This window comes from Castanea sativa, chromosome 7 (genome assembly GCF_040712315.1).
Source record: "Castanea sativa cultivar Marrone di Chiusa Pesio chromosome 7, ASM4071231v1".
NCBI classification, from domain to species: domain Eukaryota; kingdom Viridiplantae; phylum Streptophyta; class Magnoliopsida; order Fagales; family Fagaceae; genus Castanea; species Castanea sativa.
The window spans coordinates 3,411,222-3,423,376 of record NC_134019.1 but is presented as its reverse complement, the minus strand read 5'-3'; the positions used below and the strand labels follow the sequence as shown (position 1 = coordinate 3,423,376).

Genomic DNA, 12,155 nt, shown 5'->3' with positions numbered 1-12,155 from the left:
TGGGGGCTACTGGGTTTCAAATTATGGATCACTTTATTTACCAAATGGCCATTTATCTTTTAAAAAAAATGGTAAAATTAAACTTTTAATTTTGTTAATTAAAATCACAAACTTATAAAATTGTCTTAATTTGAAATATTAGTCTATTTTTGCTATTCACTTCCATTATTCTAGAAAATTAATGTAAAATTGTTGACATGTTTCATTTAGGTTTTTCTTATCTAAACAATATTTTCTCTCTCTACCTCCTCTATTTAGGGTAATTACAGAATACTCTGGAGTACCATAAATACATACTCATTCTATCATATAATTGTGGGTCTCATTAATTAAATTTATAATAGAATCTACAATTCATATAAGAAGAGGGAGTATGCCTCTGTGGTGCTTTTGGAGTATTCTATAATTTTACCTCTGTTTGATGGATGTCAAATTGATTTATAAACAAGTTTTTGATGAAATGTAGATTGACTTCCTATGGATTTAATTATAAGAATGAATGACTTTATATATCTACATAGAGTTCCATAGCACTTTTTCGTTGAGCATTTTTTCTCTTCCAAATTCCAAAAATTCTTAAATTTTATTAAATAATGGAAATCTTAGACATGTCAATTAATTTTTATTGATTAAATGAGTATATCTAAAAATTTAGAATTTAGTATTTTTTTTTTTTTGGGAATTAGAGTATCATGATTTTTTTAAACATGATGGTATTGGTGGCGGTGGTGATAATGGCAAACACTGGTGAATGATGGTGACAACATTGAGGTGAGAAAAATGAAGTGGTGGTGATACCGGCAATAGCATTGATAGTGATGGTGTATACCATAGATAAATATGGGCAAAGAAATTTCATGAAATGAATATAAAAAAAAGTTAGTGTAGATATGTTGGGGGGGAGGGGGGAGGAAAAATAATGATTATTATGTCATTTAAAAGTTAAAAAAAAATTAGAGAAAAGAGGTAGATAAGTATATACATCTAGGTTGACAAGCATAAGTTTCTTTCCTTCTTGCATATAGAAGGCAAGCATATGCTTTTCTTTTTCTTTCTCTAATTCCTTGTCTTTGGCGTTGGAGATGCTTTTTTTTTGGGGGAGGGAGGGGGGGGGGGGGGAGGAAAGTAAATATTATTATGACACTTAAAAGTTTAAAAAAAAAAAATTAGAGAAAAGAGGAAAATAAGTATATACATCTAGGTTGACAAGCATAAGTTACTTTCCTTATTGCGTATAGAAGGCAAGCATATGCTTTTCTTTTTCTTTCTCTAATTCTTTGTCTTTGGTGTTGGAGATGCTTTTTTTGTTTGTTTTGGCATGAAGGCATATCATATATTTATCCTTAGAATGCAATTCCATTAAGTCTATATAAAGTAGATGAGCTCAATATGAACTTCACATTAACAAAATTGAAATTAGAGATAGCTTGGAAGCTTCCCTAAGGGTGTTTTTAACCCAAAATTTTATTCTTGTTCCTGTAAATATTGATGGTTGTTTCTCCAAATTTTGTTATACGTCTATAGTTTTACTTCTTAATTTTTCTTATAAATGTTTAAAATGCAATGAATTTTGGGTTTATCTACATCTTAATTTTCACTTGAATTAATGATATTTATTGCTAATGGGTTTGGTTCATGAAACATCTAATGTAAACTTGATAAAAGGTACATTATGTGTACTTTTTATAAATCACTATTATGTGGAATCCATAATTTTATTAAATGTCTATTATAGGTTAATCACATGCAAAATTTCACAACAATTGGATGCCATATACTAATAAGTCTATAAGTTTATTTTTTTAGTACATTTAGGAATACAAAAAAAAAAAAAAAAAAAGCTCGTCATAAATTAGTGAGTCTTTTTATTTTTTATGGCTAATGACATTGATATTTGAAAATCATGATAAATTAGCTTAATATTTGGTAAGCATAAGGGGAGACTAAACCATACTAATCCCCACCGCCAATTTAAATTTCAATTTTATGTCAACACCTTTATTCCCCTTCTCAAACTCTCTTTTACACTTTCTTTCTCACAGTGTTTAATCCTTACTTTTGCACATCAAATTGAGTAGCGCATGAGATTGGAGACACTGTAGCACTAGAGGAAGTGAGGACTTTGTGAGCATAGTTTGAGTTCCCGTGCCATATCAAATAAATACAAAATTATAAAGGTATCTATTGGTCTCCAATAATTTTTTTTTTCGTCTATGCCCTAGTTTTAATTTAGGATATACAACTCCCAACCTTATTCTATGAATTCATTTTCTAAACAAGCTAGAACATTTTTAATTTAGGGTATATAACTCTCAACCTACCTCTCTCTCTCTCTCTCTCTCTCTCTCTCTACACACACACACACACGTATATTTATTTATTATTGGAAAATTTGTAAATATATAAAAGGAATTAGAATTTACTAATGAAGTTTGAAAATATCATGATTTACCTTTTTTAAGGTAAACAAGGTGAACAATGCTCTAACTAAATTAGATACATGCAATATAACTTTTATATTTGGAACGATTCATTTTAAAAATTAATTGAATATATTTTGGGCAATCATAAAAGTTATGTAGTTCCCTAAAGTATATTGGTTTCTAATTGTCATTCATCTTGGAACAGATCACAGAAGATACTAAAAATATTGTCTAACAAATAAAAATATGAAAAGTAATAAGATTATAGAAAAAGAAATGGTGGCAAAGGGAGAGTAGCATCTTAATTAAGATTAAATAGCAAGGCCCATTACCTTTCTTTCAAGATCTTTATCATTTTCTTCTTCTTTTAAATTTTTTTTTATTCCTTGGCAATTAAAGGAAATGTTTAGATACTAATAATATAGGAAAGGAATACCTAACAAATGAGAGAGAGAGAGAGAGAGAAGCATTTGACTCGTATATTGTTTAGCACGCCTATTGCTTTTCTTTTACCTTTTGCTTTTGTTTTAGAATTTTCAAATGATGGTGGTGTCATATACTTCTTATAAGGTCATGCTTGATGCTAACAATAGAATCTTCTTCTTCTTTTTTTCTTTCCCTTTTTCTTTGTGTGTGTTGGGCGGGGAGTTTTTTTTGGGGGGGGGGGGGAGGGGTCGTCTACATCCGCTAGAATCTTGCTTTGTTTTTAAGATAAGAAATTATTTCGAAGCAACATGTTAAAAGAAATCCTAAAAAAGAGGACTAAAAAATATATGACAATGCTAAGAGATTGAATCTCATATATTAATAACTTGAAGAGATATGGGCAAAAAAATCTTGTAAGTGAGTGACAAAAAATAAAATGTTAGTTTGGAAGTGTTATGAGAAAAATAAAATTGTAGATTTAATTATTTAACTAATATTTTAACACCCTCTCACATGTGTTTAGACTTCCCCTTGATAAAAATGGTCCAAGATATGAGGACAAAATTCATATTGTTAATATGATTGATTAACACTTGTCCAAAAAAAAAAAAAAAAACTTGAGGCCATGTTTGGTATGCTACATGGAAATTATGTTAGGAATAGAAATTCATATTATTATAAATATTAAATGTTGTAATAGAATAACTATTTTTATTTATATTTTTGGTTATAAATTTGATAGGCATTGCGTTCAAGTTACACTTACGATAACTTTTACAAAATCTTACTATATGATAACTTTTTTCCTTAATAATATTTTGATAAAACACCTACCATTTGTTCAAATTAAAAAAAAAAAAACCCAAAATACTATAATTTGAGTTCTTGATATATAGATTAGTGAATTTGTAGTATCCAATCACCTTGATATTTGTGAAGCATGATAGATACAAAAATGACATTTGAACAAATAATATGTTTTGCAAAATATTATTATGGAAAAAAAGTTACAAAGTAGTATAATTTTGTAAAAGTTACCTTAAGTATAACTCGAAGGCAATGCCTATTAAAATATTCATCTTGCCTTGTGTTAAAAATTGTTAGGATATATCCTTGCTTGGGATATTAGGAAGGCATTGGGAAAGACTTAGGATTACTTGACTCCTAAGAAAGCACTTTTTTAACTTTGTTTTTGCATTTTTTCCATCACCTTCTAAAACATGGTCATCTTCTTCATCGAGTGACACCTTTTCTCACTTTTCTTTCCATTTCATCATTTGGGTTATCACTCATTTTGTCTATTCCCAATCTTCTGAGTTTTTCTCTCATTTTTCTTTCCATTTCATTGTCTCTGGGATTTTACTGAATTTTTTTTTTGTTTAAAAATTTGAAAATACAATTTTAATTTAATTTTATAGAAAAAATATTTTTTATTAATTTTTCTTACTTTTTAATTAAAAAATTTTAAAAATCAAAACTACATTGTTATGGTAAATAAATTAAATAATATGATAATTTGGGTATAATTAATTGTGAGAGAAAATGTGAATCATTTGTATAAATTAGGTAACTTACACAAAATTATATTACTTGATAACTTTTTTCCATAATAATATTTTGCCAAAAAATCTACACATTGTTCAAATATAACTACATCGTTAATTGAAAATACAAGTTTTTAAAAAATTTATTAAAAAAAACTTATATATATCTACACATTTTTAACTCTCTAATATTGCCTTCCATTTTTTACATTGTAAAAAAATAAGCAACAATATATTTTTATATGACAACTAGAATTAAATATATATTAATATAATTTAGGGGATAACAGTAAGAGAAGATGTGGATTATGTTTTAGGGAGGAAGATAATATGTAGTAAAAATTTATTTAATGTATAAAAACAAAATGCTAGCCTACAACCAGAATTAAATAAAAAAAATATTTTTACACAGCATTTCATTTAATTCATGAAAGCCCAAAATAACAAGCCCACAAAACCCCAAAAATAAACTTGAGCAAAACCAAGCCCACCAACCATCATGTGTTATGGGTTATCCAGAATGGAAGGTTCTACTATAAGCCCAAAATGCTAACATCATCATCTCACCATTTATGTTTACATCTGTTGCTATTTACAAAAACACGAGAGACCAAAACAAATGCTCCCCACACTTGAATCAATCAAATATCTAATGTGCGCTTCTCTCTGTCTCTCTCTCTCTGTTTGTTTTATTGTGTCTGTGTATGTCATTAGAAGATGAAGCAGCTTCAACATTTTATTCATCCGGAGCATCCGTTGGTCTTCAACGAAGACAGAATTTACGGCAAAATTTGTCTTGGGTGCAGAGAACCAATATTGGGTCCTAGCTATAGTTGTAAAGAATGCAGAGACTACGACTACAGGCATCATAAATCATGTGCGGAACTACCCCTTGGGTTGCTGCACCATCCCTTGCACCCATTACATCCTCTTATTCTCTTTGATGAAGAGACAGATCATCCTGAGGGAGAAAAGAGCAATTGTGATGTCTGCAAAGAAAAACGTTGGGGATACTGTTATTTTTGTTACCGATGCAACTTTAAGCTTCACATCAAATGTGGTTCTTTAGCGCCCGCCACGGAAGCATCTGAAGTCCACCACCACCCATTGATTCCCTTATGGAGGTGGATGATGTTCACTTGTGACCTTTGTGGCAAAGAAGACAAGGGTATGCCCTATGTGTGTACCCCTTGTGGTTTCTTGATTCATAGAAGATGTGATGGCTTCCCAGGCAGACTCAAAGTCATACGGCACAATCACCTGCTCAACCTCATCCATTCTCTTGAACTCCATCAATCCAACTCCCAATTATGTCAACTCTGTTTTCTAAAAGTGGACACAAACTATGGCCTTTACTATTGCTCCAGATGCGATTTCGCTGCCCATCTCCATTGTGCTATGAGCGGGGGAAACAGGGAGGACATAAATTTGCTGGAATTTAAAGAGGAGGAGTCCGCCGAGTCAAAAGCTATGCTGGAAAATGAAGATTCAAAGCTCCATCAATTCGTTGACTCATAAATTTGCAAAGTCATAAAAACTGCTGTGGGGGAGGACGAAATTGAAATTGCCACAGAAATCGAACACTTCAGCCATGAGCATCACTTAAAGCTTACTGATGAGGTTCCAAATAACAAAATTTGCGACGGGTGCGTACGAGCTATTCTCACTCCATCTTTTTATAGTTGTGTCAATTGTAGCTTCTTTCTTCATATATCTTGTACTAAATTACCCAAAATAAAACAACACCCACTTCATCAACACCTACTCACCCTCACTTATAGCAAAGGATTTAGTCATTGTTATGCCTGTTGGCAGATATGCAATGGCTTATACTATAAGTGTTCTAAATGCTACTTCTATGTGGCCGATTTTCATTGTAGTTTGATCTCAAACACCCTTACTCATGCTTGTCATAAGCATCCTCTTTACCTTTCAATCACAAACTATGAACAGAAGTGTAGTATTTGTGGTTCTGAAAATTACAGAGTGTTCCGTTGTACCACTTGTGAATTTGTTCTAGACTTCAAATGTGCTACAGTACCACAAACCGCATGGTACAACCAACATGAGCATCCCTTCACTCTACATTGTACTCCTGAAGATGACTCCGGCGAATATTACTGTGACATCTGTGAAGAAGAACGAGATCCCAAGCAATGGTTCTACTACTGTGAAGATTGCAGTTATCCTGCTCATTCCAAATGTATTCTTAAGAAAAACCCAAATGTCAAAAGAAACCCATAAAATAGCTTTCTATTTAGAGATGCTACACCTTAATTTGATTGTAAAGACAACCCTCAATGACACAATGGTCTATCAAAGTGCCCACTGTAATTTAGCATTCATGATAATTGTTTATAGAAAGACAGATGTTGTTTTAATTTTTATTTGTTTATTTTCAATTTGGGTTTAGCCTTAGTTCTTTGTTGTTGAATCTAATGTGTTATTATGGCAGTCCATTTGTGTAGTTTAGGGGGAACTTTCATTTTATTTTCCCCCCTTTTGAGAAAGCTTATTTGTGTTGCCAAATTTATTAATCAATTCAGTCTTTTGCTTCATAGTAGTGCAGCTCATGAATTCATTTTATAACCTTGTTTTATCACAACAATCAAGGCTGAAATTAGAGAGTGCTTAAGTCAAAAATTATGTTTTTTCAAGTTGAATCTTTGTGATAACTATAATGGGTCATACACTGTCCATCATCTAGCTTAGGATGTTAGCACTTAAGAGATGGAGGGTTCTTCTTTGATGAAAAGGTCTAAGATAGAGGAATTTTATGAACAATGGGAAATAATATGATCGGTATCACTTGAATTGAAATGCTTTGTAGAGGGAATAGAAAGGACTTATCCTGGATCTTATTAATGTGGCTGATCAGCACAAGAATGACAGAGAACAAGAGCTATATTTGACTTCTCAAGTGTTTATACTTGGCACAGTCCTTCAAGTTTGGATGCTATAATAGCTTGGATATTTCAAGGAAAGCTTTGCATACTCGTAGAAGGTATTAGAATTTATTTATGAGTTATAGCTCAATATTAGTGTTAGGTAGATACTTCCACAAAATTGTTCTTTTCTTTCCCACCATTTCTTCACTAATATCTTATATGTAAGAAACTTAAAAAAAGATTGTTAGAACAATGGGAGGATGGTTAGGTGAAGGTGGATTTAAATCTGAATGCAAGTTATTGTAGGCTATGGAGTCATAGAACTTAGCGCCAATAAAATGTATTACAAGTCTAATTGGCTTTTAAATTATCCATTTTGTATTATTATCTAGAATTTTACATGTCAAATAGCTCACTTGTTCAACACCTCCCCCCCCCCCCCCAAAAAAAAGTGGAAGAAAAACAAAAGGTCTACTATTTATGTATGTGCAGAGATTTACTATTTTTTTTAAGAAACAAATTTGTAATATATAAAATATAGAACAATAAGACACTGATAAATTGTAGATGGATTGTAACTAAAAGAGAATGTACTGTTGGCGGTGTTGTCTAAGATTTTAGTAGTAGTCATATTATTCACTCATATTCTTACATCAAAGGCATTGAAGTTTAGAAAAAATAAAAATAAAAAATTTCTTGCTATTGCCTTTTGACAGTATGGTTTTAGATCCACAACTGGCGTAATAGATTCTGTTAGTGACATCTAGAGTTAATGGTCAAGACTGGCATCTATGTGATAAGGTTGCTACATTAAATCAAGCAAAGCAACTAAGCTAGGTAACCTCCAGATATCTAGTATATCCCCCACCACTCCCCAGACATGGATGTAGTATGTGGAAAAGCACTAGGATAAATATGACAAATTTCTACAGAAAATTAATTTTGATGTTGGCTATGATAGTTCTGAAGTGACCATTGGCACGGAGATCAGCCTTTAAGGGTGGCTTTGCCTGTCTTGTAGGCTAGTTCCATTGATAGAGAATCTTTAGCGAATCGTTTCTGATAAGATAGGGCGAGGGGGGACAAGAAGTTGGAATGTAATGTAATGTCCTTTGGGAAATTAATGACTGGGACTTGCACCTTCTCAAGGTTGGTTTAAGGATAAACTTCAATTCTGAGTTATTGAATATTGCTTCTATGTTGGAGCAGTGTCATGTTCCAAATCTTTAGCCTTGGAAGAGGATTTACAGAAGTGGAATGAAGAGGAGTTTGGCCATATGATTGTAAAGAAGAATCAATTGATTTTTGAATTCAATGAATTGGATTCTTATTAATGGCAGTCTCGCTTCTAATCAAGATGCTTAGGGAGCATATTTCTGGGTTTTATGAAAATGATTCAAAGAGGATGTTTATTGACATTCACTTCTAGATGGGCTGATTGGTTAGATAGAACTTTTGAGGAGGATGCTTGCCCATGAGAGGCTGCCTTGGCCTTGGCAACATGCCCATGGAGCTGCCTTGGCCTTGGCTGCTTGCCTATGAGAGGCTGCCTTGGCTTTGGTAGCGTGCCTTGGCCTTGGCAGCATGCCCATGGGGCTGCCTTGGCCTTGGCTGCTTGCCCATGAGAGGCTGCCTTGGCCTTGGCAGCGTGCCTTGGCCTTGGCTGCATGACATTCAATGCAGTGAAGGGCTCCAATGGTGATAAAGCCTTGGGACCAAATGGTGATAGTGAAACGTGATATTCTGGCTGTTTTCAGGGAGTTTCATGGGTATGGGCAATTTGAAAAGAGTCTAAATGCAACATTCATCGTTCTTATTGAACTCTGAAGTTCTTATCAGAACTCAAAAGCTATGGAGGAGAAGGATTTTAGTCTCATTAGTTTAATAGGTGGAGTCTACAAGCTTATTGCTAAAGTTCTAACCTAAAGACTGCAAATGATGTTGGGAAAAATAATTTTAGGATTGCAAAATGCATTTGTTTAGGATAGACAAAGTTTAGATGTTGCGTTAAACTAATGAATGCTTAGATAGCAGACTAAAGGTAGGAATTCCGAGAGTGTTGTGTAAATTGGATTTAGAGAAAGCATATGATCATTTATATTGGGGATTTCTTCTCTTTCTTTTGCAGAGATGCGGCTTTTTTGATAAGTGGAGGAATCGGATTTATTTTTGCATTTCAGCAGTGCACTTTTCCCTATTGGTAAATGGAAGTCCGCATAGTCTTTTTGGAAGCTCCAGAAGGATTTGTCAAGGTGATCCATTATCCCTATTGCTCTTTGTTCTTGTTATGGAAGCTTTGAGCAAAATGATGGAGAAAGCAGTGGGTTTCTCAATGGGCAGGGAAGGGAGGAATAATCTTTTGATTTCTCATTTACTGTTTGCAGACGACACTCTGATATTTTGTGAAAAAGATCCTGGATGAATTTGGCATTTGTAATTTCTTTTTAACTGGTTTGAAGTTATATCTAGGCTGAAAGGTAAGTTGGGAAAATATGATTTGGTCCCAGTTGGGGCTGTGTTGAACTTGGAGGCTCTAGATAATATCTTGGGGGTGTGAAACAGCAAGTTTTCCAATGAAATGCTTGGGATTACCATTGGGTGCTAAATTTAAATAGAAGTCCATTTGGAATGATGATTTGGAAAAGATGGAGAGACGATTAGCAGGGTGGACACACATGTACTTATCTAAGGGAGGTAAAGTAACCCTTCATAAAAGTACACTCTAATTTACCAACGTATTTCCTATCTCTATTACCTATTCCTGCAGATGTAGCCCTACGCATCGAGAGATTACAGTGTGATTTTATTTGGATTGGATTAGGGGAGAATCCAAATTCCATTTCGAGAATTGGAATAAACTGTGTTTATCATATCAGATAGTGGGTTGGCTATTAGGAAGATCAGATTATTCAATGAAGCCCTATTAGGGAAATGATTATGGAGGTTTGGCTCAGAAAGGGAAGCTTTATGTAGACGTGTGATAGATCTAAAGTATGTCTCAATGGGGGGTGGTTGGAGCATGAAGGCTGCTCAAGAGGCTTATGGGGTGAGTCTTTGGAAATACATACAACGTGAGTGGGACAAATTTTCTTCGCATATCAAATACAAGGTGGGAGATGGTACTAATATAAAATTTTGGTTGGATATTCGGTGTGGTGAAACTACCCTCAAAGGGTCTTTTCCTGACTTGTGTCGTCTTGCTTGAAACAAGGAAGCTACAGAGCTGAACAATTGCAGGTCAGAGATGGTTCAATTCATAGGGAGCAAAATTATTCTCAAGCGATTCAGGATTGGAAATTGAAATCTCTCTCTATTTTCTTGGATCTTTTGTATTCATCTAAAGTGGATGGAGTGGGAGTGGATAAATTATGTTGGAGGCCATCTACTCACGAAGAGTTTGAAGTTAGATCATATTATTATAGAGTTTTAGCCCCCTCTGAAGCTGAAAATTCCCTTGGAAAAGCTTCTGGAAGCACAAAGTACCCACTAAGGTGACTTTTTCCATTTGGGTTGCTGCTTTGGGTAATATCTCAACTGCGGAGAACTTAAGTAAACGTAACATTATTTTGGTAAGGTGGTGTTGTATGTGCAAGAAAGACAAGGAGATAGTGGATCATCTTTTGTTGCATTGTCCTATTGTAAGAGAACAGTGGGATATATATGGTATTTGCTATGTTTGGGATCCAGTGGGTGATGCCTAGGAGGTTGACTTACTAGCTTGTTGGCAAGGTCACTTAGGAAGACGTCATAACTATGCAATATTGGAAGCCATTCCTCACTACTTGACATGGTGCATTTGTTGGGAAAGAAATGCAAGGAGCTGTGAAGGCTGTGAAACAGACATTGTTAGAGTTAAAAGAGCATTTCATAAAGACTCTGCTTGAGTGGATGAAAGCTTCAGGGAGGTTTTTCCTTTCAAATTTATTTGACCTTATTGATTATTATAATTTTAGAATTATCCCTTAACTATCAGCTAGTATACTCCCGGTGCACTTGTTGAATTATTACTTATAAAAAAAAATAGACATGTTCCAAATCTTTTGGTTAAGAATTATGGAACCAATGATAATGGCTATCATGTGGGCATTGTTATTAGGGCAGTAGAATCTTATGTTTCTTTTGTTCCAAGCAAATTTACACCTATTTTCCATTGGAAAATTAGTACATGGTTATCTTTCTCTAGTTGCAAGGGATGAGAACCTTAGTGCAAAAAGTTTTCAGTCACTTGCAGAAGCATTTCCAAAAGATGCTTGGTATTGTGATGACAAACTCTATATACATGTATCCCAAGCTATGGGTATTTTTTTCATTCCAAGTGATGATTACATTATTTGAAAATTGAGTAGCTTGAGATCTACAAAATAAAAATTTACTTTGATTAAAAAAATCAATGTAGTGTCATACTTTTTTTTTTTTATTGGATATTTTAAAGCTCAATGGCTTTTAATCTCTTTAGATAAATTTCAGAGCATAGCCCCAGACAGTCAGTGTTGTATTTGACTGATATAGCATTTTATTGATGGACTTAATGTAAACTCACATCCACTAAATCAGTATTGTCTTTGAATGATTTAGCATTTTCCATACCCTTCTCTCTCTTACTTTACTTCTATTTCATTTCCATGATGAAGAAAATGGAGGGTAGGAAGTGGCGTAGGAGAAGATGGTTGTAGTAACAGTGGTAAGGAAGTTTGTATCAGTTTGTCAGAAAGTAGTAATTCTTGGCCATTTAGGATTATATTAAACTTACAACAGATCATATTTGTTGGGATAGCCTCAAGATTTCACTTTCAAGGAGTTTAAGTATATTTTAGTTAACATGAATAAGGATAGCCATAAAGCTCTAAAAGAATGGCATTTTATTGAAATATCAA

General features: G+C 33.5%; 1 protein-coding gene across 1 annotated transcript; it reads left to right on the top strand.

The window, feature by feature from the left end:
- The first annotated feature begins 5,110 nt into the window (after window positions 1-5,110).
- On the top strand, window positions 5,111-9,703 carry LOC142643218 (uncharacterized). Its single transcript, XM_075817759.1, has 4 exons — window positions 5,111-5,899; window positions 6,209-6,596; window positions 8,491-8,564; window positions 9,410-9,703. Exons 1-4 carry the CDS (start codon window positions 5,111-5,113, stop codon window positions 9,701-9,703), a joined length of 1,545 nt encoding a protein of 514 aa, XP_075673874.1.
- The last annotated feature ends 2,452 nt before the right edge of the window (window positions 9,704-12,155 follow it).